General features: G+C 48.9%; 1 protein-coding gene across 12 annotated transcripts in view; it reads right to left on the minus strand.

Annotated features, from left to right (window-relative positions):
* Positions 1 to 27,034, minus strand: part of LOC147732987 (protein 4.1-like) — a 586,946-nt gene that overhangs the window by 538,600 nt on the left and 21,312 nt on the right. For all 12 annotated transcript variants that reach the window (XM_086957538.1, XM_086957536.1, XM_086957532.1 and 9 more), the window contains exon 2: positions 1,202 to 1,244. In XM_086957538.1, coding sequence (XP_086813664.1) covers positions 1,202 to 1,244 — 43 coding nt within the window. The remainder of the gene's footprint in view (positions 1 to 1,201; positions 1,245 to 27,034) is intronic.

Consider the following 27,034-nt stretch of genomic DNA (forward strand, 5'->3'; position numbering starts at 1 on the left):
TATGGGTAGGCACTACTGTGCAACATATGCCCAGAACAGGTCAGCAATTATCACCTTACTGCCAGTACCAGCATTATGAGAGCAATAGGAACCTTCGTACCATGACTTCCTACGATATGCTGGGCTTGGCATAAACAGTGGTAATTATTAGCACTCTACCAGGGGTGGGAAACATGCAGTGGAGGATCAAAAGTTTACAGAATTTTCCATCATTTTCCTGGTCCAGCATCTTACCAGAAAATGTCAATGGGTGTCCACAAGTTGCTAAGATTTACTGTCATTGGAACAAGACCATCTTCACATGGAGGCTCACAAGCCTCCATGAATTATTGAGAAGTGTCAGGGTGATTATTTTACCAGAGTGGGCAACCCTAAGATCCCCAAGATGCCCACAGGCTACTACTACTAACTGCAATTGTGTCAGGTCCCGCATTTTACCTGTTTATAGAATACAGAAAACTCCCCGCACACATTCCCATAGCTGCACACAAACATGTGCAAATGACACCCATGTGCATTTTATTTATTTAAAAAAAGAAAAATCTCACACTTTACACAACCAACCCATCTCTTGCTGCTGTCATGTTCTTTTATCTTTTGCTATGTAGGTAGAATGTTTCAGGCATGTGTATAGCATCAATGTTCTGGTTTTTCCTTTCACAACCTGAGCAACTACAATACATTTGGACCCAAACTACTAGTAGGTGGTGTCATTGAAGCAAATCCTAATAAAGAATGGTCCTCCTTTGAGTATCCTTCCTACTCTAAATATAATTCTAATTTATAAATATACATAGTATGTTTCATCATAATACGCAAGCATGCTCATATTCCATAGATATGGAACATCAGAGAGAATCTCATGGAGCGGAACTTACAAGAAAACCATTAATGTGCACAATGCAATCTTCACTGATGATATAGACACTGTAAGGTACAGTGTAGACTCTAAATGCAGGCCAAGCTTATTTATCAAACAATTATTAGAAAGAGCAACTTACCTTGCTGCCTAAACAGTATTGAAACTGTTGCTAATCTGCTTTCTGCATTTCAGGTGAAAAGATGCCATCATGCCTTCACTGCTCTAACTAGTCTTTCACAATCACAATTCATTAAGATGCTCTAGATTTTACTCCTCTAAGCAAAGCCATTTATCTCCCTTTCTTATAGTGCACAGTAAAAGAAAAACTATAAAGCTTACCATGAATCTGCTTTTTAATTTCTTTGGCAGTATCCAACCATACCTGTAAATATACAAAGATATATGAACCATACACAATTAGTTCCATTGTACAATGAAAGCAGCAGGACATGATTCGAGTTTCACTCTCAGCATGAATTTAATTTCTCCTCCAAGGTATTTGTTATGTGTAGCACTAAATAATCCTTTGTAAAAATGTATGTCACACTACTTGGTTATTCAAAACTCAATCTTTTTTGTGAAACTAACTATAAAGGCATGCTACATTTTCAGAGAGCATTACTGTCCAAATCAACTCTGATTTTGAAATTAAACATTAAGCTAAAATATAGAGAAATGCAATTGGTAACAGCAAATGTCCCACCATCCTGCATTCCCAGACTTCTCAGAATAAAAACAGTACTCCACATTTGTGCGTGGGCCTTCTGGCTGTGAGAGGTGAGGCTAGTAACTCCCAGCAGCAAAGTTAAGAAAGAAGCATGGAATCAGGGCGATTACTGAGATTTAGTTTGCTGCAAGTATTGGGTCATCGAATCAGCCGGCAGCAAGGGAAATCTACAGACCCCAGACATTTCTCACAACCATACTCTCACCATTTTTCTTATCAAGAATGGCCTACAAACAGGAGTTCAAGCAACAGACTAAAGCTATGACCGTGAGAAGTCAATGTAGTGTCAAACTGGTCTACACAAGGCAACATTTTGGCATATTCCTGGTATGACGCAGGTCACTGTTTAACAGAAGTGTTGCAACGTTAAAAGGTTGGACTTTTGCCATTTTCTGCTAGTGTTCAGTCACTAAAAAGTGAGAAATTGTTTGCTGTACACATCCTTTGAGCTTTGCAGGGCACTGTGGCAAATAAAATAATGTGCATGTATTCACATAGGTCAAGTAACCCTGGATTCCACTGGGTCTCTGGTCAGTATACCAGCTAAAACCAAATGAAAACTAACACATGCCTGGTAACCTTGCACTCAGGAGGCACAAGGGGAGCAAATATGTGGGTCTAGCCTTTGCAGTAATACGTCAATGTGAAACACAGAACCACTTACATCTCATTATTGAAAGATACACATCTCACACTGACTGAAGCCGGCAGACTCCAAAATTGATGGCAGTGTCAGGTTTTCACCATTGGTTACTCCTCTTATGCCAGGAGAGCATTGCTCTGGGTGAAACCAGAGACCCCCATTCATGGCAGTTGAGGTTGTAGTGGACACTGACGGCTGATATGTGTTCATACAGGGCCGCTTACATGGTCACCAACTTCTGCTGGGATCTGTATATTCACTAGGCCTGGGCCGTGAACTTTGCTCCGTTTGCGGAGTTTTCTGCACTCCGCACTTTGCGGACCTCGCTGAGTGCAGAAAAGTCCGCTTCGCGATGTGCAGCTGAGTTTTTCCCCTGACTGTTCCCAAGCTGCTGCTTGGGTGAATTTCTACCAGAGTGGCAGAAATACCAGCACAAAATGCAATTCGCACTTCAGTCCGCCACCCAATGGAACTTCGCGTCGTTTTATTGTAACTTCGCGAAGTTCCATGTAGCAAAACTCTGAACTACGCCCAGGCCTAATATTCACACAACACAGATCAGGTCTCGATCCTATATGAGCTCTCTGGCCGCCTGTCGCCCTGGAGTGGAATCACATGGCTCATTGGAGGTGACTTTAACTCTGTCCTTCGTACAACACTTGACCGCTCCTTACCTCCTTTACCTCGCACGTTGGCTGTGTCCCATGCCCAGGCGATACGTGACTGGCTCCAACACTGGCAACTTCTAGGTCTTGTGATGTGCTCGCAACCCTGCTACTCCTATTACTCTTCCCCGCACAATCTACAAGTTCGGATAGACTACTTCATGAGGTCAGCCGACTTTTCACGGTCCAGCAGACAGATTACCTGGGCGTACGCACTTGGACCACAACTCTCAATTCTTGCAGCTCATATGGGAGGCAGGCATACCTGCTGTCCCCACATGATGTCTTCCAACCTACAGTGCTGGAATACCCACCATTTCTCATTTTTCTAGGCTTCGCAATCACGGACTACTTCGAGGTTAATGGCAATTCTATTTCAGACAGGCTGGTAGAACAGGATGCCTTCAAAGTGACCATCAGGGGACATTGTCTGGGGGTGACATGGAACATCCGTAAACAGCTTGATGGGGACATTTCCCTATTGAGTCTGCGCTTCTGCGTCATGAGACCCGAGCAATAGAAGATCCTGATTGCACCCGCCCACTAGCAGAAGTGCACTGCGAGCACACTTCACTGCTGGAACGACTGAACTGTCTTAATTATGTAGCACACTCTTCTCGCACCAATGCCTCATGAGACCATGTGGGCAGGCCACTGGCGTGGTTGATACATCAAGACCAAACTAAACTATCATTACACTGCGCTTCTCTGCGGGACGCCTCCTCCAGACCCAACATGACATACATGTAGAGTTAACGCGCCACTGAAGCTCACTATATCAATCAGGTGCAGACGTTGGCCATGACAGTTTCGCCGCATTCTTTTCCACGATCCAATTGCCCACCATCACGCCTAAAACAGAGAGCGGAACTTGACAAACCCATTCCCATACTGAAATCCAAGAGCCCAATGAGGCACTGCCCACGGGCCAGTCTCCGGGTCCGGCCGGCCTAGTATTACAAAGCCTATGCCTCTATGCCAGCCCCGCAACTTCATGCCCACTACAGGGAGGCTTACGCTGTTGCATGCACTACCGAGTCCTTCCGGCAGGCTCTGCTTATTTCCTTACCCAAACCAAACTGGGTTCCTATCGACCATTGGCTCTACTCAATAATGACTACAAAATATTGGCTAAGGATATTGCAGACCGTTTGGAGCCCCTGGTCCTCTCAGTGGTCCACCCAGACAAGAACGTGTTCGTCCCAGCTCGAGCTACCTTCTAATATTTGTGGCATTTCTTTCATATTCTTAGATACTCCAGGCATCGATGGCTTCACTCTAGGTGCTAGACCTGGAGAAGGCCTTTGATTGCCTGGGGTGCACATTTTTGTTTGCCACCCTGGCCCGGTACGGTATTGGAAACAGTTTCCTCCGTTTGAATCGGCTACTTTATACAAAGCCACTCGCTAGAGTCAAGACAGGGTCTTAAATATCAGACCACATCCAATATGCAGAAGCACCCGTCAAGGGTGCCTAGTCTACCCACTACTCTTTTCCTAAGCCATTGAACAACTTGCAGCAGCTATCCAAGTCCAAGGAATGGAGTGGGGCATTCCCTTGGGGGACATCTCAAATGTGATCTCCCACAGCTCGTATGATTTTCTCCTATATCTCTGAGACATGCGCTCGGTTCATGACCCCATGGCACACACCAAACAGCTTTGCTACACTTTCCAATTTAAGAGTTAATTTGGCTAAATCTTGCCTATTTCCCTTTGCTCCTGCATATCCTGACCCCTCCTTTGTTCCTCTTAGTGGAGTTCCTGTGGTATGGCAACCAGGCACCTCACATGCTGGCTTGCAAGTTTGCTGCACCAACATTGCAACACCACTCTTACATTTACGGTGTCATGGGGAGGATGATCTGGCTTGTCCGTGTACAGACAAAAAATGGTCCATCATATTAGCGCGCCCAATCAGAGTCCCTCGCAACACATGCTTCCACCTCATTCAGTACTTCATTGTCCAGAGAGCGTACCTCACCCCTGCCAAAATGAACCGTTACTTTCATAGACCGGTCGCTATTTGTACTAGAGGTCAAGTGCTAGAAGCTGACTTCCGTCTAATGTCCACTCCTAACCAACTACTGGCAATCTGTCACGACGCAACTGACCAGCTGCACAGGACACACAAAGACACACATGGGAGGTATGCATTTTGGACTTTTTACGAAGGGGTAAAAAGCACAGAGTCACATCCCGATTTCTCGATGGAACCTCCACTCTTGGTGGCATGGAGGCAGTCGCTCATTGTGTGGGCTCAGATGGAGAACACTGCGTTGCATAGGGTAGATAAGCTAGGACTGCACAAAATCCCCATAGCTCTCAACTGGGACACCATACTACATGGTTTTCACTCTGAGTTGCACATAGATTTCACTCCCCAGAACGGCACTGCGAGGGAGGGTGAAGCAGAAACAGGGACCAGAGCTCATGATCCGTAAAAAGAACATGAGGCACTGATGGGTATTTCGGGGCACACTGTGCACCTTGTCTACAGATTTGCTGGGTTTTTGTTGGTAACACAATGACTACTGTATGCTATGGGTGATCGATCATAATGGTGGGGGCTGGAAAATCCCGTCTGGAGGGATATACCTGGTTTTATTGTTCCCTCCTTTCGTTATTGACTTTGTAATGCACTTATGCCTTTTACTGCTATTATACATCCTGGACTTTCCAACTGGTCCCATACAAGCAGCCAGCAGAGGCACCCAAGCCCTGAGATGCATGTACACCTTAATATCCATGTATTACCGGATGCTTGCTTTGATGTTCAATATGGCCATATAGTATGTCACACGCTCCGTAACTTGCTGATTCTGGCTATCGTTTTATGTACTATACCTTTATACGAATGGCACTGCCAAATGCCCTGCTTTTTAACCTCTTACCTTTGTTTAAAATGAATTGAAAGATTCAAACAATATAAATAGTAAACTGATAAACCCTGCTATTTACTGATGTGGAGAGAACAAGAGATGGCATTGAGAAAAACTATCTTGAGGGTCTAAAGTTTCAAGGTGCAACTGTGCATAGGCTTTAACATCATACACAAATCAAACAGTTATGGACCAAATGCCCTTCCTCTGGCCCTGCGCGACATCCAGGACCTAAGTGTATACAAGACAAAAACTGAAGACACATCTGTTTATGTGAAGCCTTCTGCCATTCCCTATGGTTCCGCGCCGAGACACTCACGAGTAGCTGAGCGCGTAATACATTCATTTAACATAACATAACATAACATAACAATTAAGGTCCCACCGCTGCATGATAAACAGGGAACGTGAAAGCAAATAAGGAAACTCCTATTACAACAGGTCACTTGAACAAAGAAGTATGATCAGGCAAACAATGGAATGCTGAAGTGGACCATTAGTAATGTCTGAATGTGCCAACAGCAAAGCTTTGCCGGGACAAAGACCATACAAATAAAACAACATCAGGCAATTTGGCTCCTATACTCATACCAGGTGATGAACTTAGACCAGCGACTAGAGTGGGTGGGTTTTGCAGACGGCTGGGGAGCTACCAAAATCACATCCATACCACCACTTGTGGGAGGCCGAAACCACACAATTGATACCACTCAATGATTGCACATGGCGGAATAGATGGTGGAGATTTGGATGTATGACTCAGACATCCAGCTGAGACAAAAGATCCTCATGAACAGGCAGTCTAGAGAAGGACAGATACTAAGATCCGGCAGGTCAGAGACCAAATAAGTTGGGTTTGGACTCCTCTACCCTTCGTGAAAACCTTGAAATCTGCTATAGAGTTGGAAATGCATGAAGGTCTAAGTCCAACCAAAGGTTAAACAATTCAGAGAGTCTGGAGGGATCTTCAGTGAGCAAAAGGTCAGCCATGGAGCAGTAACGAACAGATCTACTGAGGGCGTGCTCCACTGCATGAATATGTCATGAGTTATCTCCCGGAGCAAACACAAATCATGTTTGGAAAGGTGATGCCTACCAAATTCGTCTGCCCTGATGTTCAAGGAACCTACCAGGAGACTGACCATTATGGAGATCCCATATGGTCCCAGCCTCAGCCTTTGAGTTTCCAAACTAACAACATGGGACCCCACACTGCCTAGCTTGGTGCAGTAACGCATGGTGGACACGTTGCCAGTTAGGACTTTAACCGACCTGCCCTCGATAGAAGGAAGAAAGTCCTTGAGGGCAAGACAGATGGGACACAGCTCCAGAAGGTGGACATGATGACATTACTCTGCTGGAGACCATAGGCCTTTGATGTCCACCTCGCCCAGGTGACCTTCCCAGTCCAGACACAGCATCCATTACTACTGAGACGTCTGGATGAGGCAGGGAGAACAGTCTGCCACATTGCTGTATCATGCACTTTGTTTGTATGTTTTCTAATGTTATTTAATGTTTTCCAATTCTATTAATTCTGCTTTGTATGGTGCAAGCCTCACTTTGTTCATAGAACCTTCACCTTTCTGAGGTCTGTGGGTTCAACTGCTGTCCTCAAGAGTTTCTCACCAAGATGGGTGGGACAGTAGCTCGTATTCAAAAACAAGAAGGGGGGACTAGGAGCGTATTATTGTTCCAGTGCCCGTGCTCTTAAATAACCATAAAGTCAACACAAAGGGGAGGCAGTGTTCTAGATAGGTAATGTGGGAGGAATAGAGGGAAAGGTGCTAGGTCATGGACTCAGTGAGAAGAGTGAGGGGAAGTGCTGGGAAAGACAAATCTTGTCTCATGTTACCCTCACACACCCCGAAGGATGTCATGCTTCATCATTAGGCGGTTGCTCCTCGTCGGGCCGGTGGTGCAATGCCCTACGGGACCCCCAAAGGGTTGCTTTGGCGGAGATCTTTTAGACAACTGCCGGCAGGGGCATGTGGGTGGAGTCTTAAAAATAGAGTGCTGTCGTGCGTGTAGTGAGTATTAAAACTACCTAAGGGTATACCTATGAAACCTTTAATGAGAAGGTACCCTTGGTAGAGTAAAAGAATCCGTAGGTTCGGAGTTACCAATGCAGGCGTAATGTGCCCAGGTACCTAATCAGGTCGACATGTTTCACGCCCAAGACGGTCCACAGGATCCCTGGCGTTTCTTCAGGACCAAAATAAAGGTGGTGATAGTGTAGTGAATGATAGTGAATATTGTTAATAGAGGGGTAACATTGGGCCTCTAAATGATGTGGGGGGGCCACTCTGTGCAAGCGCTAGTTGTGCTCCATAAACTTAAGGCGTAGGGGTCCCCCCACAGATAATATGAGTTGACCAGATTGTTAAAATTTGGCCCCAACGATTAGTGAAGAACTCGGGCAGTCTGTGTTGGGCCCATAGCAATTGGCAATCGTGACGGAATCTCTGCCCAGCCGTCCCCACGTTTTGATGTATCTACCCTGTGGGTCTTCCTTGAACCCCGCCAGCTCAAAGCGTTTGTTTACTAAAGGGAATTGCTGTGCCACTGGCATATGGGGAGTAAGATGAGAACAAGCGGTTACTTGCCCATCGTCTGGCATCAGAGTTCGTTGCCCTCGGTCGATGTGGGTTTCCTGTGATAAAACTACTTGCACCTGCTTTTTAAGTAGGCCAAGACTGGTCAGCGTTTTCTCGGATCCCCAAGGCCCCTAACATTCCATGAAAGCACCCTGAGTGTGGTTCTATCCTCCTGTGTCATTGTCCCTTCTAAACCTATCCTGACCGTTGTATGGCAAGTAATTGCATCATCTGCTTACGTAAGGAAACACACCCATTAACAAAAATCTGTGCACGGTCTTCCCTGCTGTACTGAAACCCCCAACCCACACTGAATCCTATGACAGAAATGAATATCCCCTCCCCAACACCCCCTAGCTTCTCAAATGTGCCAACCAGGCCCATCCCCTCCCGTCATAACTCCAGAAGGAGACTATAGAGAAGCAACAACATAATAACAGTAGGGAGGTTTTCCTGAGTGGGGTAACACTCCTAGGTGGCACACGAATACCTCAATCAAAAAACCAAATCAAAAACACATTTATAGAGCACGCTACTTACCCGCTAGGGTCTCAATGCGCTGGGGGGAGGGTGGGGGTGTTGCTACTGCTACAGGTCTTGAGTTGCTTCCTGAAGGATAGATGGTCCTGGGTCAGCCGTAGGTGTGTGGGGAGGGAGTTCCATGTCTTGGCCGCCAGGTAGGAGAAATATCTTCCTCTGGTGGTGGTTCTGCGAATCCGTGGGACGGTGTCGAGGCTGGCGGATCGGAGCTGGCGGGTGGGTGTGTAGAACGTGAGGCGGTTGTTGAGGTATTTGGGGCCAATGTCGTGGAGAGCCTTGTGTTCGTGGGTGAGGAGCCTGAACGTGATCCTCTTGCTGACGGGGAGCCAGCGCAGGTCTCTCAGGTGGGCAGAGATGTGGCTGTGACGGGGGATGTCCAGGAGGAGTCGTGCAGAAGCGTACTGTATGCGTTGGAGTGTTTTCTGTAGTTTGGCTGAGGTTCCAGCAGAGAAGGCGTTCCAGTAGTCCAGTCGGCTGGTGACGAGGGCCTGGGTGACCGTCTTTCTGGTTTTGGTGGGGATCCACCGGAAGATCTTTCGGAGCATGTGCAGGGTGTTGAAACATGATGACGATACGGAGTTGACTCGCTTGGTCATCGTGAGGGAGGAGTCCAGGATGAACTCCAGGTTGCGTGTGTGGTCCATGAATGGGGGCGGTGCCCAGTGCAGGGGGCCACCAGGAGTCGTCCCAGGTGGAGGAGGATGGTCCGAGGATGAGGACTTCCGTCTTGTCCGAGTTCAGCTTCAGGCGGCTGAGCTTCATCCATTCCGCGACGTCTCTCATTCCTTCCTGGAGGCTGGCTCTGGCGGTGGCGGGGTCATTTGTGAGGGAGAGGTTCAGCTGGGTGTCGTCAGCGTAGGAGCGAATATGCTACTTACCAGTATGCATCTGTTCTTGGCATGTAGGGCTGCTGACATTCATATCTGTGCATAGATCGCCGCCTAGTGTTGGGTCCGGATGATTGCACATTGTTGTCCTGGAAGAGTCTTCGAAGTATTACGAGATAGGTGGCTCCTCCCCTGGACTACAGTGCGCATGGGCATCCTCTCCATCTTCAGATTGTTTTTCGCCATTGTGGCAGAGATGGAGTGTAGTACAGTAAGTGATGACCATGCTAAGAGTAATTCTGAGTGCTGCAGCCGCTACAGGCGCCGGGGAGGTGGGCGGGCGATATGAATGTCAGCAGCCCTACATGCCAAGAACTGATGCATACTGGTAAGTAGCATATTCGGTTCGACGCATGTGGGCTGCTGAATTCATATCTGTGCATAGAATATATAGCAGTCCCTCTTCTTAGCGGTGGCTGCCCGTGCCAGCTGCAGCAGTCTGAAAAAGTGTTTTTAGAACAGCCTGTCCTACAGCTGCCTGCTTTGGAATGCACATCTACACAGTAGTGTTTAGTAAATGTATGTATGGTAGACCATGTGGCTGCTCTACAGATCTCCTCTAAAGGAATGTTTCCAAGGAAAGCTATGGATGCCCCCAACTTTTGTGTTGAGTGGGCTCTCGGAGGAATTGTTAATGTGCGCTTAGCCTTTTGATAACGAATCTGTATGCACTTAACGATCCACCTGGCTATACCTGCTTTTGAAATGGGGTTGCCTTTGTGTTGTGGGGAAAAGGCAACAAACAGTTGTTTTGTCTTCCTGAAATCTTTTGTCCTATCTATGTAGTACATGAGAGCTCTTTTGACGTCTAGTGTGTAGAGAATTCTCTCTGCCACTGAATCTGGATTCTGGAAGAACACCGGCAGTTCTATAGTTTGATTCATATGGAACTGTGAAACTACTTCAGGCAGAAACTTAGGGTTAGTGCGTAGCACCACCCTGTTGGAATGAATCTGTATGAATGGCTCTTGGATAGTTAGTGCTTGAAGTTCACTAACTCGTCGTAGCGATGTGATTGCTAATAGGAAAGCCACTTTACACGTCAAGAATTGTATCTCGCAGGAGTGTAGAGGCTCAAAAGGCGGTCCCATCAGCCTGGTAAGGACCACCTTCAGGTTCCATACAGGTGCTGGTGGGTGTCTGGGAGGAATAACTCGCTTGAGTCCCTCCAGAAAAGCTTTAATGGCAGGCACCCTGAAGAGTGAGAGATGCTGCCTGTTTTGGAGATAAGCTGCTATTGCAAATAAATGTATACGAATGGAAGCATAGGCTAGATTGCATTTGTAAAGATGTAACAGATAACAGATGATGTTGTGAGTAGATGCATCTAGCGGATTAATGTCGTTGTTGGCACAATAAATGACAAACCGCTTCCATTTCGCCGCATAACATGCTCTAGTGGTGGGCTTTCTTGCCTCCATTATGATATCCATGCATTCAGGAGGCAGGTTGAGGTAGCCAAATTCTAAGACCTCAGGAGCCAGATCGCTAGGTTGAGCTGTTGCGGATCTGGATGCTGAATGTCGCCATGGCTCTGCGTCAAAAGCCTGGGCGTGAGGTGTAGCCTTTGATGCGGTACCACGGAGAGTTCTAGAAACGTGATGTACCATGGTTGCCGTGCCCACGTCGGAGCAACCAGGATGAGAGTCATCGAGTGTTGCTTCAGTTTGCGTGGTATTAGCGGTGCTGGGTGAAAAGCGTACGCAAATATGCCTGACCAGTTCATCCATATCGCATTCCCCTGCGACTGAGGGTGTGGGAACCTGGCGGCAAAGCTTTGGCATTTTGCATTTTCCTTTGTGGCGAATAGGTCTATCTCTGGATGACCCCACTGCTGGAAGTACGGGCGGAGTACTGATGGATGTATCTCCCACTCGTGCATCTGGTGGCTGTGCCTGCTGAGCAGGTCCGCCATCTGATTGTCCTTGCCTGGGAGGTGTTCTGCCATGAGGAAGAGGTTTCTCTGAATGGCCCACTTCCACATGCTCTGAGCCAGATGAGACAACTGGGGAGAGTGTGTACCTCCCTGCTTCAGTATGTAGTACATGGCCGTCATGTTGTCCGTCCGGATCAAAACTACCTTGTTGCACAAATGTACTTTGAATGCTTTCATTGCCATGAAGATAGCCATGAGTTCCAGAAGGTTGATGTGCATCTTCTTCTGCTGTGCTGTCCATAGTCCCTGCACTGTGTAGTGGAGTACATGAGCTCCCCATCCCTGGAGAGATGCGTCCGTCGTCAGTATAATCTATGATACAGGCTCCTGGAACGGTCGGCCCCTGCAAAGGTTTTGTGGGTTCCACCAATGCAGAGAGTTGCATGCGCGACCGGTCACCAACACTAGGTCTTTTAATTGTCCGTGAGCCTGATTCCACTGACGGGCCAAGCACTCCTGAAGCCGACGCATGTGTAGTCTCGCGTGCGGGACTATGAAGATGCAGGAGGCCATCATGCCTATCAACTGCATGAACAGTCGTGCTGGGAGCGAGTGTTGTGGCTTGAATTTCCGTATCAGCAATTGCATGCTGTTGATCCTCACTGAATTTGGCTGTGCTTTGGCTGCCAGAGTGTCTATTGTCGCGCCCAAGTACTGCCGCACGTGGGCGGGCTGAAGGTGGGACTTTGGATAATTCAGTGAAAACCCTAGATCGTGAAGAAGGTGAATGGTGTGGGACATGTGGGTGGCACATTGCTGGGCCGACTTTGCTTGGATAAGCCAGTCGTCCAGATAAGGGTAGACGTGAACGTTCTGTCTCCGCAGGTGTGCTGCCACTGTCGCTAGGCACTTGGTAAACACCCTGGGAGCTGTTGTCACGCCGAAAGGGAGGACCTTGAACTGATAATGCTGATTCTGAATGGTAAACCTGAGATATTTTCTGTGTGACGGGTGTAGCGGTATATGGAAATATGCATCCTTCAGATCTAGTGTTGCGAGGAAATCTCCCTGACTGAGAACCTGTCTGACTGAGAACCTGCTGTAATGTGAGCATGTGAAAGTGTTCTGATAGGATGTACTGGTTTAGGGGCCTGAGGTCCAGTATGGGTCTGAGGGACTTGTCCTTTTTTGGGATCAAGAAGTACAGCGAGTACACCCCTGTACCCCTTTGTTCCACAGGCACGAGCTCTATGGCTCCTTTTTGCAGCATGCTGACTACCTCCTGCTGCAATAAATGTATATGCTCTGCGGACATAGGACGGTGTCTTGGGGGTATGTTGGGTGGAGCGGATGTTAACTCCAGACAATAACCGTACTGGATAAGCTGCCTCACCCACCTGTCTGTAGTGATGGATTTCCAGACCGGCAGGAACTGTTGTAGTCTCCCCCCGACCAGTGTTATATGTTCGGGGGGTAGTGACAAGACGTCACTGTTTGTTAGTGGCGGAGGATCGGGAGTTGTTGTTTCCACGACCTCTGCCCTTGGTGCCGTTTCCACGATAGCCACCGCTATTGTTCTTGTTTTAGGTGGACTGCGTGCCTCCTTTACTGTATTGTGTCTGCTGGGATACCTGGCCTGTGGAAGCTCCTCTATTGTTGGAGCGACTAAAAGAACCACCCCTGAACTGCTGCGACTGTAGAGCCTCCATAGACTTTGCAGTCTCTGTGTCCTTTTTAATTTTTTCTAAGGTGGTGTCCACTTCTGGGCCAAACAAGTAATCAGGGTTAACTGGCTGATTGAGTATGGTGGTTTGTATCTCAGGCTTGAAGCCGGAGATTCTCAGCCAGGCGTGTCTTCGTAACATAACGCTTGTATTAATAGCCCTGGCTGCAGTGTCTGCTACGTCTAGTGCACACTTAATAGATGCGTTGGATATAAGTTTCCCTTCTTGTATTAGCATTTCTGCTGCCTCCTTATACTCATTTGGCAAATGTGGCAACAGGGTCTCAAGTGTATCATAATAAGCCCTGTCATATCTGGCTAAGAGTGCCTGTGTGTTGGGGATTCGCCAGACACTGGCCGATTGAGCTGCCACCCTTTTCCCTGATGCTTCTAGCACTTTAGATTCTTTGTCAGGGGGAGGAGCATCACCCGTGGTCTGCGAGTTCGCTCTTTTACGAGCATTTGAAACAACCAGAGAGTCCAATGGCAACTGTCCCCTGATATACGTAGGGTCCACAGGTGCTGGTTTGTATTTTTTTTCAATTCTGGGGTTTATCACTCTCGCCCTTGTGGTCTCCTTAAAGATGTCTCCAGCATGTTTCAAGACACCTTTAAGCATGGGTAGAGTCTTGACAGTTCTCTCTGAGGTTGAGAAGGTGTCAAATAAAAAATCCTCTTCAATAGGGTCAGCATGGAGTTAGACATCGTGATTTTTTGCCGCCCTCCCAATAAGTGCGTTAAACGCAGCCGTGTCTTTTGTAGGTGAGGTTTTAACAGCATAGGTATGACGGTCAGGGGCATTTTGTGGCTCCCCTGGGTCAACAGTGTCTGTCCAGGGTCAGTGTGGTCTTCTGGATCAGTGTCTACAGGATAGCTGTAATCCTCATTGTCACCATTGTGAGAAGTTAGCCTGATATATAATGTTCACTATTCTAGTGAGCACTTTGTATCAGTCCAAACAACCCTTATTGATGATTGGTTGTAAGTCAACCGATAGACCAGCTATCCTAGTAGCATGGACAAGAGCAGTCTTCGGGCTAAACTCTAGAGGGCATGTTAAGCCAGCTGTTATACCATCACATATACCCCTTGAACACCAAGTGAAAGGACACCACACAAGTGTTATGAAAATAAACAGTGTATTTATTTAGATCACAACAGCCCTGTACTCTTTATGAGGACAGGGTACAAAGCACACAACAAAACTCTTACGAAAATACTTTAAGTTGCACAATTTACACAAATGCCCGAGGGGCACAAAAAACCATATACTATGGAAGTGGAATGCGAAATTACTAGCAGGTAAGTACTGGACTAATAGGCTTTGGAATCGCTAAGACTACGTTACTGAACCTTCAGATTACTAGTAGAAGGCCTAGGGGACTTGGGTGCAGAGTGTGCACTCTCACGCGGGATGCGGGACAAAGTCAATGGGAGCTAGTAAAAGCAAAGTTAGTGTTCTCGGGCGAACCCTATAAGGTAGGTCGAAAACGACAGTGGATCTGGACCCTTTGAAAGTGAGGCTATGCTGGGACACCGAAATGCCGAAGTTGCCTAGCTCAGGGGCTGCGGCTGCATAGGTCTGAAAAGACGTCGGGAATCCTCGTTGACGAACCAGGAGCCTGAAGAAAGAGTTGCTGGCAGGCGACCAGTGAAGATTGTTCGAAGTGATCCAAGCCTGGAACGAAGATGGATGACACCTGAAAGCAGAGGGGACCAAGTTCTTGACCACTAGCCAGTGATCAGATGGCACCAGGAGGGCACCGGATGGTAGTCACCTCGACCAGGTGAGTGGGCGACGCTGGGCTCTGCAGTCTCACGGACCAGGAGGCGTTGTCGGCGACCAGGATGGAGGTGCGAGCTGTCCAACGATGGTGGATCCTGTCGACGTCGCTGGACCCAGGATTGGGGCAACAAGTCTTGGCAAATTCAAGCCCACGCGGTCGACCTAAAATGGCGTCTGGGGTGGACCAGGAGGGTCCGGGGTGCTCCTCTTTTTGGAAGGGAGCAAGGGCCAGTCTGGAGCAACCAGACCAGCAGTGTTGTCGTCGTTGATCGTCGTCGGGAAGGCCACAAGCCAGCGGGCTAGTAGCCAGACAACGCGGTGAGCAGCAAAAAGCAGAAGGGCCCCACGCAGATCTTGGAGATGCTGGGGGGCTGGACTTCGGTGCTGGAGCTGCTCAGGGTCGGGGCTTCTCGGACCCCAAAGTACTCACCAGAGGATCCCTCGGCGGTCGTGCTGGATAGAAGTCGTGCAGTTCTGATGATGGCCGGTCCCTCGAGGTCTCGTCGCACCTACGGTTCTCAGCTTAGCTGTAGAGGTAGGTAGAGGTCAGAGGTGCCAGGGAAGCCGGGTCTCGTCGAGCTGGTCAGTCGGATTCCGGAGGAAGGGCGTGCAGCAAACCGCAGAGTTCTTAGATGGTGCCTGCGGATGCAGGGTGACTACTCCTTAGCCACAAAGAAGAAATCTTGAGAAGAAGTCGAGAGTTCCTTTTGTAGAAAGTAGTTTCTTGATTCAAAGATGATCTAATTTGGAAGGGTCCCCGCACCTGCCTTTATCCTAAAGAAAGGGGTGGGTACGCGACTAGGTCCTGCCCTAGGGGTGGGACCAGGAAGGGGGGTGGTTACACCCCTCTCCCATGCCGGACTTTCCCCAGGCCAGGGGCTGGTGTGCCCCTGGAACTGGTTCTAGCCGGCAGATGCGTAGTGAGCACCGGGGTGCCACTTGCAGTCACCTTCCTGTAAAGCCCTGCCTACCCAGGATACACAAAACCCTGTCTGGGATGGTGCTAGCACCGCCCCTGACAGGAAACCCTTTGTCCAAGCTCCCCTCGCTGGAAGGACTCCCAGCTGCAGGGGGTCAGACTCGTGTCTGTGGTGGCAGCATCCATTTTGTGGAGCTGAGGCTTGAGTTAACTTTAACCGGGGTTCACAGTTACATGCATGTCGTGTCCCTCTAGAAGGGTGGAATACTAACCCCGTCGCCAGAATTGGCGAGGGGTTAGTATTCCAATTCGTATGACACCTTACTCGACATGTTTTGATAAGGCGATACCAAAGATAGCATTTAACCGCGAGGATTATAATGCACTTAAGAGTATATGGTATGCGTTATCATGGAACAGCTATTAGGACTTGGTTCCGCAAGCTGCAAACGGGCTCAGCTAATGCCAGAGCACCATCTCACACGATTCCAAGCACCCTGCCTTCAGGATTGTCAAGGCCTGCCATAGGAGTGACTGATAGGAATCTGTGTGTCCATTTTTAGGGTTAGATATAGGTATAATATATCTAAAGCAAAGGGTGATTACACCACCTTGCCACAGCTGTCGTGCAGCCAGTTGTGTCAGATTTAGATGGCCATCCAGGGGTGGCATAATACATGCTTCAGCCCCTGGTAGGCCCTGGGTACACCTATGCCCTGAGTTACAGGGTCTGATAAGGTGGCCCAGTACCAATTGGATAATGCACCTAAGGTACACATGTCAATTTAGTGAGAGAACAGCTAGGCTGTGGGTCTGATTGGCAGGCCCACAGCCAGAGAAAGTCGTAAACCAGTGAAACAAAAGCAAAAAATCTGGGTGATCATAGGATTGCAGACCCTACTCTCCTACATGACCCCCCCCCCCCCCCCCCCAAACTTTGGGACAATAAACTAACCTTGACCAGGTGAGTCTTCTTGCTCTAAGTGGAAATACCTGGAGAGCCCATCTGCATTGCCATGATCAGTGCCAGGTCTATGCTCCACTGTAAAATCCATCCCCTGTAGGGAAATGGACCACCTAAGCAGTTTGAGGTTTTCGCCCTTCATCTGATTTAGCCACAAGAGGGGCTTATGGTCGGTCTGAATCTTGAAATGAATGCCAAACAAGTATGGCCTCAGTTTCTTCAGGGCCCAAACCACAGCAAAGGCCTCCCTCTCAATAGCTGACCAATTTTTCTCTCTGGGGGTCAGCCTTCTGCTTATAAAAGCAATGAGCTGGTCATTACCATCAAAATTCAGTTGAGATAGAACAGCTCCCACACCCAACTCAGAAGCATCTGTTTGGACAATGAATGGTTTGGAGTAGTCTGGACTCTTGAGGATAGGTGCTGTGCACATGGCCTGCTTTAGGTCATCGAATGCTTTTTGACAGCCTGCTGTCCACTGAACCTTTTTTGGCATTTTCTTACTTGTCAGTTCATTAAGTGGAGTCACAATTGATCCATAATTCCTGACAAACTTTCTGTAGTAACCAGTCAGGCCCAAGAAAGCTCGAACCTGAGTCTGGATGGTTGGAGGAGCCCAGTCCCTGATTGACTGTATTTTGCTCTCCAGTGGCTGAACTTGGCCTCCACCTACAAGGTGGCCCAAGTATACAACCTGTGTCTGCCCTATCTGGCACTTTGTGGCCTTGATAGTGAGACCTGCTGCTTGCAGTGCCTCTAACACTTTCCTCAGGTGGACCAGGTGATCCTCCCAGGTGGAGCTAAAGACAGCAATATCATCAAGATATGCTGCACAGAAGTCATCCAGCCCAGTGAGAACATGATTCACCAGCCTTTGGAAGGTGGCAGGTGCATTTTTCAAACCAAAGGGCATTACCACAAATTGATAATGCCCAACAGGGGTTGAAAATGCTGTCTTGGGTTTGGCATCCTTAGCTAACCTGATTTGCCAATACCCAGCTGTCAGGTCAAATGTACCTAAGTAGTTGGCAGAAGCCAATCTATCTATAAGTTCATCTGCCCTTGGTATTGGGTGGGCATCAGTCTTAGTGACTGCATTGAGACCTCTGTAGTCTACGCAAAACCTCATCTCTTTCTTACCACCCTGGGTGTGAGGCTTTGGCACTAGAACTACTGGACTAGCCCAAGGGCTATCTGAGGGTTCAATGACTCCCAACTCCAACATTTTCTGCACTTCTGTTTTGATGCAGTCTCTAACATGATCAGGCTGCCTGTAGATTTTACTCTTGACTGGCAAGCTGTCACCAGTGTCAACCTCATGGGTACACCAATTGGTTTGGCTGGGTGTTAGAGAGAACATATGCCTGAAGGATTGAAGAACTTGTTTGCAATCCTTCTGTTGATGTTCAGAGAGGCTGCCACAAAAGACAACACCATCTACTGATCCATCATCAGGATTCTGAGTGAGCAGGTCTGGGAGAGGGTCACTCTCTTCCTCCTGTCCCTCATCTATGGCCATGAGCAAGCTCATGTCCTTCCTGTCGACATATGCTTTGAGCCTGTTGACATGGAGCACCCTGTGGGGGCTCCTGGGAGTTCCAAGGTCCACCAGGTAGGTGACCTCTCCCTTTTGCTCAAGTATTGTGTGGGGCCCAGACCATTTGTCTTTGAGTGCTGCTGGGGCCACTGGCTCCAACACCCACACCTTCTGTCCAGGCTGATAAACAGTCAGGACAGCCTTTTGGTCATGCCAAGCTTTTTGAAGTTCTTGACTGGCCTTAAGGTTTTCAGATGCCTTTTCCATATACTCAGCCATCCTGGAGCGGAGACCAAGTACATAGTCCACTATGCTGGTTGCAGGCTTTTTGAGAGGTCTCTCCCATCCTTCCTTCACCAAACACAGGGGTCCTCTTACAGGATGTCCATACAAAAGTTCAAAAGGGCTGTAGCCAACCCCCTTTTGTGGGACTTCTCCATAAGCAAATAAAAGGCAGGGTATCAGGACATCCCATCTACGCCTGAGCTTTTCAGGTAGTCCATGAATCATCCCTTTTAGGGTCCTGTTGAACCTTTCAACAAGCCCATTGCATTGTGGATGATAGGGTGTAGTGAACTTGTAGTTGACACCACATTCCTTCCACATAGCAGTTAAGTAGCTTGACATGAAGTTTGCACCTCTGTCAGAGACAACCTCCTTAGGGAAGCCCACTCTGGAGAACACTCCAACTAGGGCTCTTGCCACAACAGGTGCTGTAGTGGTCCTAAGGGGGAATAGCTTCAGGATACCTGGTGGCATGGTCCACCACCACCAGTATAAACTTGTGCCCTGATGCTGTTTGGGGTTCCATTGGTCCAACAATGTCAATCCCCACCCTTTCAAAGGGCACCCCCACCACAGGCATTGGTTTAAGGGGGGCCTTTGTAGTGCCACCTGACTTACCACTGGCTTGGCAAGTGACACAGGAGCGACAAAACTCCTTGGTATCTTCATTCATGTGAGGCCAGTTAAAGTGTGAGACAAGCCTGTCCCAAGTCTTTGTCTGGCCTAAGTGTCCTGCTGAGGGAATCTCATGGGCCAAGGTAAGAAGGAAACCTCTCTGAGACAAGGGGATAACCAGCAACCTGGCCATGCCAGGCTTGGGGTCTCTTGCCTCAGTGTACAGGAGTCCATCATCCCAGTATACCTTGTGGGTACCTGTGGTGTTCCAGGCAGCCTCAGCAGCAGCCTGCTGTCTGAGGGGTTCAAGGGAAGGGCAGTCTAACTGGTCCTTCCCCAGGTCTTCTCTTGAGGGTCCCCCTGAGCCCAGGAATTCAACTTGATCAAGTTCAAATTCTTTAAGCTCAGTTTCCCTCAGTTCCTGTAGGTCAGCCTCCTCTGAGACTTGATACTCAACCTGGGGCAAGGGGGAAGGCAATGCCTTAACCCTACTGCTCTTCTTCTTGGAAGGTGTCTGGTCCATTGTTCCAGGATCCAGCACCTGTTCAGTGGGGCATCTTCTGGCCTGTGACCTAGTCACAGCAAGCACAAGTGCTGGCAAGCCTAACATCTCCATGTGAGTCCTATGCTCCACTTCTGACCATTGTGATGACTCCAAATCATTGCCCAACAAACAATCCACTGGGAGGTCTGAACTAACTACAACCTTCTTTTGGCCATTTACCCCTCCCCAGGAGAAAGCAACAATCGCCATACTATGACTGGTAGTGACGTTGCTGGCATTGGTCACCAGGAAATCTGTACCTGGCATGATCTGTCCAGGGTCCACAAAGTTAGGTGTCACCATGGTGACACTGGCACAAGTGTCCCTATAGGCCTGAGCCATTTTGCCATTTATCAAAGGTGTCTGCCTGTATTTGCCCAAAGTATTGGGACTGACATCAGGGGATATATCCACATCCCCTGTACAGACAAGGACAACCTGAGTGAGTGTGCCAACTAAGTTGTCATACCCCTCAGAACCCAAGGTTTACCCAACTAGTCCCTTGGGAGGTGCACTACTACTGCTGGCTGTACTAGGGGGCACAGGTGCCTTAGGGGCTGCAGTAGTAGGAGTCTGCCCTCCTTTCTTGGTGCACTCACTATACCAGTGAGTTTTACTTTTACAGTACTGGCACCACCTTTTTGACTGGCCTTCTTGAGTCTTCTTCTGGGAAGCCTGACCCCCTCCCTCTTTGGATTGTTGGGGACCTGTTGAAGACTTCTGGTCATTTTGTTCACCTTTAGTATCTTTACCCTTCTGGTCTGCTTTCTTCTGACCACCCTGGTTCTGGCCCTGGTTCTGCTTAACTCTTGTTCTGACCCATCTGTCTGCCTTCTTTCCCAATTCTTGGGGAGAGGTCAGATCTGAGTCAACAAGATGCTGATGCAACAACTGGTTCTGACAATTGTTTAAAATCTGTTTCCTCATGATCAGATTATACAATCCTGTGTAATCAGTAACCTTACTGCCCAGCAACCAGCCCTCCAAAGCCTTAGTGGCACAATCTACAAAGTCAGACCAATCCTGAGACTGAGTTTTCTGGGTATCCCTGAACTGCAACCTGTACTGCTCAGTGGTTAGGCCAAACCCATCTATCAGTGTATTTTTCAGGATTTGGTAATCATTAGCATCCTCAGCCCTAGTAGTGGGGAGCTTGTCTCTACCTTTACCTTTAAAGGAGAGCCACAAGATAGCTGCCCACCGACTCTGGGGGACACACTGTACAGTGCAAGCCCTCTCCAAAGCAGTTATCCATTTGTGGATATCATCCCCTTGTTTAAAGGGGGGCACTATCTTACTCAGGTGCCTAGTATCTAAACTCCTGTTTTCCCTTGGGGGAATGCTGCCACCAGTGGAACCTAGTCCACTTAAATTTTGCTCTCTAGCAAAGGCAAGCCTCTCTTTGGCCAGGGCAAGTTCTTCCCTTTCAATCCTCAGATTGGCTTCCCTCATCTTTGCTTCATGCTCTCTCCTCTTAGGGGATGACATCCCTCTATGAGAAGAGGTCTGAGAGCCATTGGTTCGAATGGATCTGTTAGAGCCTCTGGATAGAGACCTAACTTGTCCATTCCCAATGTTAAGCTGGCCTGAGAGGGGCCCCAGGGGTCTCCTAGTACCATTCTCATGCCTGCTTAAGTTGGCCCTAGTTAGCTGGCTAGCTACTTCTTGACCTTTGTCTGCCTCGTCCTCAGATGGCTCTAGATCCTCATCTTCCTCTTCACCTTCTGCAGAGAGATGGATAAGGTCAGGGTCACCTGAGGATCCCTCTAGGGGAGGCATTGTCCCATCTGGATTAGAAGGGTCTGGGTTACCAGCCCTCCTGGCATCATAAGTCTCTAAGAGACCAATCAGGAATGGGATTGTAGAGTTAGAACTCTGTTTTAGCTTCCTGGAGGTACACACTTGTCTCATCTCCTGGAAGCTAAGAGCAGCATATCTGGAAGTGACCTGTGGAGGGTCCACTGACACAAGGGGAGACTCAGAGTTTCCTCCTTTGTCTGACATGCTGTTTCTAGTGTGGTGTAAGTGATGCACCTACCTACACTATTTGTTTGCCTACTGATCCCTTGCTAAGAGTTGTAGCCAAGGTGTGCTAAGCCTTGAGGAGCTAAAACAGCTGGTTCAGTAGAACTCAGAGTATTCTAAGCTAAGTTATATGTACCTGGAGTACTTATGTGATTTTTCACAAGATATTCTTAGGATACGTGTGGTAAAACAACAGCAAGCTCAAATCCCAACCGCTGCTCACCAATGTGAGAAGTTAGCCTGATATATAATGTTCACTATTCTAGTGAGCACTTTGTATCAGTCCAAACAACCCTTATTGATGATTGGTTGTAAGTCAACCGATAGACCAGCTATCCTAGTAGCATGGACAAGAGCAGTCTTCGGGCTAAACTCTAGAGGGCGTGTTAAGCCAGCTGTTATACCATCACATATACCCCTTGAACACCAAGTGAAAGGACACCACACAAGTGTTATGAAAATAAACAGTGTATTTATTTAGATCACAACAGCCCTGTACTCTTTATGAGGACAGGGTACTAAGCACACAACAAAACTCTTACGAAAATACTTTAAGTTGCACAATTTACACAAATGCCCGAGGGGCACGAAAAACCATATACTATGGAAGTGGAATGCGAAATTACTAGCAGGTAAGTACTGGACTAATAGGCTTTGGAATCGCTAGGACTACGTTACTGAACCTTCAGATTACTAGTAGGAGGCCTAGGGGACTCGGGTGCAGAGTGTGCACTCTCACGCGGGATGCGGGACAAAGTCTATGGGAGCTAGTAAAAGCAAAGTTAGTGTTCTCGGGCGAACCCGATAAGGTAGGTCGAAAACGACAGTGGATCTGGACACTTGGATAGTGAGGCTATGCTGGGGCATCGAAATGCCGAAGTTACCTAGCCCAGGGGCTGCGGCTGCATAGGTCTGAAAAGATGTCGGGAATCCTCGTTGACGAACCAGGAGCCTGAAGAAAGAGTATCTGGCAGGTGACCAGTGAAGATTGTTCGAAGTGATCCAAGCCTGGATCAAAGATGGAGGACACCTGAAAGCAGAGGGGACCAAGTTCTTGACCACTAGCCAGTGATCAGATGGCACCAGGAGGGCACCGGATGGTAGTCACCTCGACCAGGTGAGTGGGCGACGCTGGGCTCTGCAGTCTCACGGACCAGGAGGCGTTGTCGGCGAGCAGGATGGAGGTGCGAGCTGTCCCACGATGGTGGATGCTGTCGACGTCCCTGGACCCAGGATTGGGGCAACAAGTCTTGGCAAATTCAAGCCCACGCGGTGGACCTAAAATGGCGTCTGGGGTGGACCAGGAGGGTCCGGGGTGTTCCTCTTTTTGGAAGGGAACAAGGGCCAGTCTGGAGCAACCAGACCAGCAGTGTTGTCGTCGTTGATCGTCGTCGGGAAGGCCACAAGCCAGCGGGCTAGTAGCCAGACAACGCGGTGAGCAGCAAAAAGCAGAAGGGCCCCACGCAGATCGTGGAGATGCTGGGGGGCTGGACTTCGGTGCTGGAGCTGCTCAGGGTCGGGGCTTCTCGGACCCCAAAGCACTCACCAGAGGATCCCTCGGCGGTCGTGCTGGATAGAAGTCGTGCAGTTCTGATGATGACTGGTCCCTCGAGGTCTCGTCGCACCTACGGTTCTCAGCTTAGCTGTAGAGGTAGGTAGAGGTCAGAGGTGCCAGGGAAGCCGGGTCTCGTCGAGCTGGTCAGTCGGATTCCGGAGGAAGGACGTGCAGCAAACCGCAGAGTTCTTAGATGGTGCCTGCGGATGCAGGGTGACTACTCCTTAGCCACAAGGAAGAAATCTTGAGAAGAAGTCGAGAGTTCCTTTCGTAGAAAGTAGTTTCTTGATTCAAAGATGATCTAATTTGGAAGGGTCCCCGCTCCTGCCTTTATCCTAAAGAAAGGGGTGGGTACGCGACTAGGTCCTGCCGTAGGGGTGGGACCAGGAAGGGGGGTGGTTACACCCCTCTCCCATGCCAGACTTTCCCCAGGCCAGGGGCTGGTGTGCCCCTGGAACTGGTTCTAGCCGGCAGATGCGTAGTGAGCACCGGGGTGCCACTTGCAGTCACCTTCCTGTAAAGCCCTGCCTACCCAGGATACACAAAACCCTGTCTGGGATGGTGCTAGCACCGCCCCTGACAGAAAACCCTTTGTCCAAGCTCCCCTCGCTGGAAGGACTCCCAGCTGCAGGGGGTCAGACTCGTGTCTGTGGTGGCAGCATCCATTTTGTGGAGCTGAGGCTTGAGTTAACTTTAACCGGGGTTCACAGTTACATGCATGTTGTGTCCCTCTAGAAGGGTGGAATGCTAACCCCGTCGCCAGAATTGGCGAGGGGTTAGTATTCCAATTCGTATGACACCTTACTCGACATGTTTTTTTTTATTTTTATTTTTTTAACATTTTTGAAAACCTTTATTGTGCAACGAATCAGAACAAATACGGGCCTACAACCTACCGGCCGGCCACGGAAACAGTTAAGCACCAATGTTTTGATAAGGCGATACCAAAGATAGCATTTAACCGCGAGGATTATAATGCACTTAAGAGTATATGGTATGCGTTATCATGGAACAGCTATTAGGACCTGGTTCCGCAAGCTGCAAACGGGCTCAGCTCATGCCAGAGCACCATCTCACACGATTCCAAGCACCCTGCCTTCAGGATTGTCAAGGCCTGCCATAGGAGTGACTGATAGGAATCTGTGTGTCCATTTTTAGGGTTAGATATAGGTATACTATATCTAAAGCAAAGGGTGATTACACCACCTTGCCCCAGCTGTCGTACAGCCAGTTGTGTCAGATTTAGATGGCCATCCAGGGGTGGCATAATACATGCTTCAGCCCCTGGTAGGCCCTGGGTACACCTATGCCCTGAGTTACAGGGTCTGATAAGGTGGCCCAGTACCAATTGGATAATGCACCTAAGGTACACAAGTCAATTTAGTGAGAGAACAGCTAGGCTGTGGGTCTGATTGGCAGGCCCACAGCCAGAGAAAGTCGTAAACCAGTGAAACAAAAGCAAAAAATCTGGGTGATCATAGGATTGCAGACCCTACTCTCCTACAACCATCCCCTACATCCACATCTGAATGTGTGGGTGAAAAAGGAGCAGGTTCTTGTCCATATTGTTGGTAGAGGTTCAAAAAGAAGAGGTGATGTGGCAGAGTCCTTCTTCTTCTTTAATGGAATTTTATACGACTCCATAGGCTGTTCTGGGGCGATCTTTCGCTTGAAAATGGAAAGTCTACCAGTCTCAGCGTCGATGAATTGCCTCGACTGATCTTCCTGCAGAGGCTGTCGATGCTTGGTGGCCCCTTCCTTAGTTGTAGGCTTTGGCCCCATGGACACCTTCTTGGCCGCTTCGATGCCCGTTTTAGGGACGAACGCCTTAGGTGCCACTGGCGGCGGCAGTGTAATCTTAATCTGTGCCGACGACTACGGGGGTTTACTGACGGTCTTCGGGGGTCGAGTGGCCTTCGGTCCAGCAGCACTAGCCTTCTCCTTAATGCGTTGCAGCGAGTCCGACACCTGCTTCGAAAAGGAGGCGGATGATTGTGTTGACTCGACGGGGTCCTTAGAGCCACTGCTTGTCTTGGACTCGAGGTCTTTACCGACCTTTGCTTTGTCGAGTCGACGCATAGGATTGAGAACGTTCTGTGTTTCGAGTCCTTTGGTTGTGTCGACGGTCTTCGGCGCCGACTTCTTCGGGTCGATGTCCTTAACCTTTTCTTCGGTGCTCCGGCTATCGGCTCGACACCCTTTAGCGACCTCTCCCGGTCGATAACACTCTTCTGTTTTGTCGGAGCCGAGGGTTCAGAAGCCTTCGATCCGACCAAAGTAATGTGTACTTTCGGTTTCGATTTCGTCTCCGGTGCTTTCGGTTTAGTAGTCACCGATGTTTTTGGTTTCGATTTTGATCGATCAAATGATGGCTCTTTGGAAATTTCCGCAGCCGGGCCCTGAGGCGAGGCTGTAGAACTATGCGTTTGATCTTGGGTAAGGCCATGTGGCGATCCCTCGACCTGAGCCTCATAGAGTGTTCTAGTCTCGGCCCCCATATCAACGGTTGGGCCTAACTCCTCGCTCAAGCTATCTTCTACGGTTGGGCCTCATCGTCATCTCCTACCTCGTCGATGACCTCTTCATTGTCGACCATTTCCACATCCGCGTCGTAACTGGAGTCGATCTCTGATGCAGGATCAGACCGGTTCTCTTGAATTTCCTGCTAGACTCCCTCATCATCCTCGGCATCGAAGATGTTCACCGGGTCAGGTGCCGTCTGCTGGGTTTCCTTCCGCGCCGCACGTCGAAGGCGAATTGTCTTCTTGGTTCGGAACCGAGAACAAGCCATACAGCTGGCTTCATCGTGATCCGGAGACAGGCACTTGTTGCACACCGGGTGGACGTCGATGTGAGGATACTTGGAGTTGCAAACGGGACATCTCTTGAACGGGCTCCGTTCCATAGTGGATCGTCGATAAGGCCTCTGGCGTCGACCGGGCCTTCAGTGCTGAATAGCCACGCGGCTCTTCTTGACGTCCCGCTCGAGGACAGAGCTGGAATAAGTACTGGGCACCGATCGCAAAGACAACACCGATGATAACTTAAGGCCTTTTGGCCAAATAGAACGTTTTTTATCGATTCCGAACTTGAGTTAACAAATATACATCCGAACCCAATGGCGGAAAAAAACAATCTGAGGATGGAGAGGATGCCCATGCACACTGTAGTCCAGGGGAGGAGCCACCTATCTTGTAATATTTCGAAGACTCTTCCAGGACAACAATGTGCAATCATCCGGACCCAACACTAGGCGGCGATCTATGCACAGATATGAATTCAGCAGCCCACATGCCTCGAACATGATGTTTAGGTTGTGTTGGCATGCGATGGCTGCGAGGGGGCTCATGTAGACATTGAAGAGGGTGGAGCTGAGCGAGGAGCCTTGAGGAACGCCGCAGAT

Source organism: Lissotriton vulgaris, chromosome 2_1 (genome assembly GCF_964263255.1).
Source record: "Lissotriton vulgaris chromosome 2_1, aLisVul1.2, whole genome shotgun sequence".
NCBI classification, from domain to species: Eukaryota; Metazoa; Chordata; class Amphibia; order Caudata; family Salamandridae; genus Lissotriton; species Lissotriton vulgaris.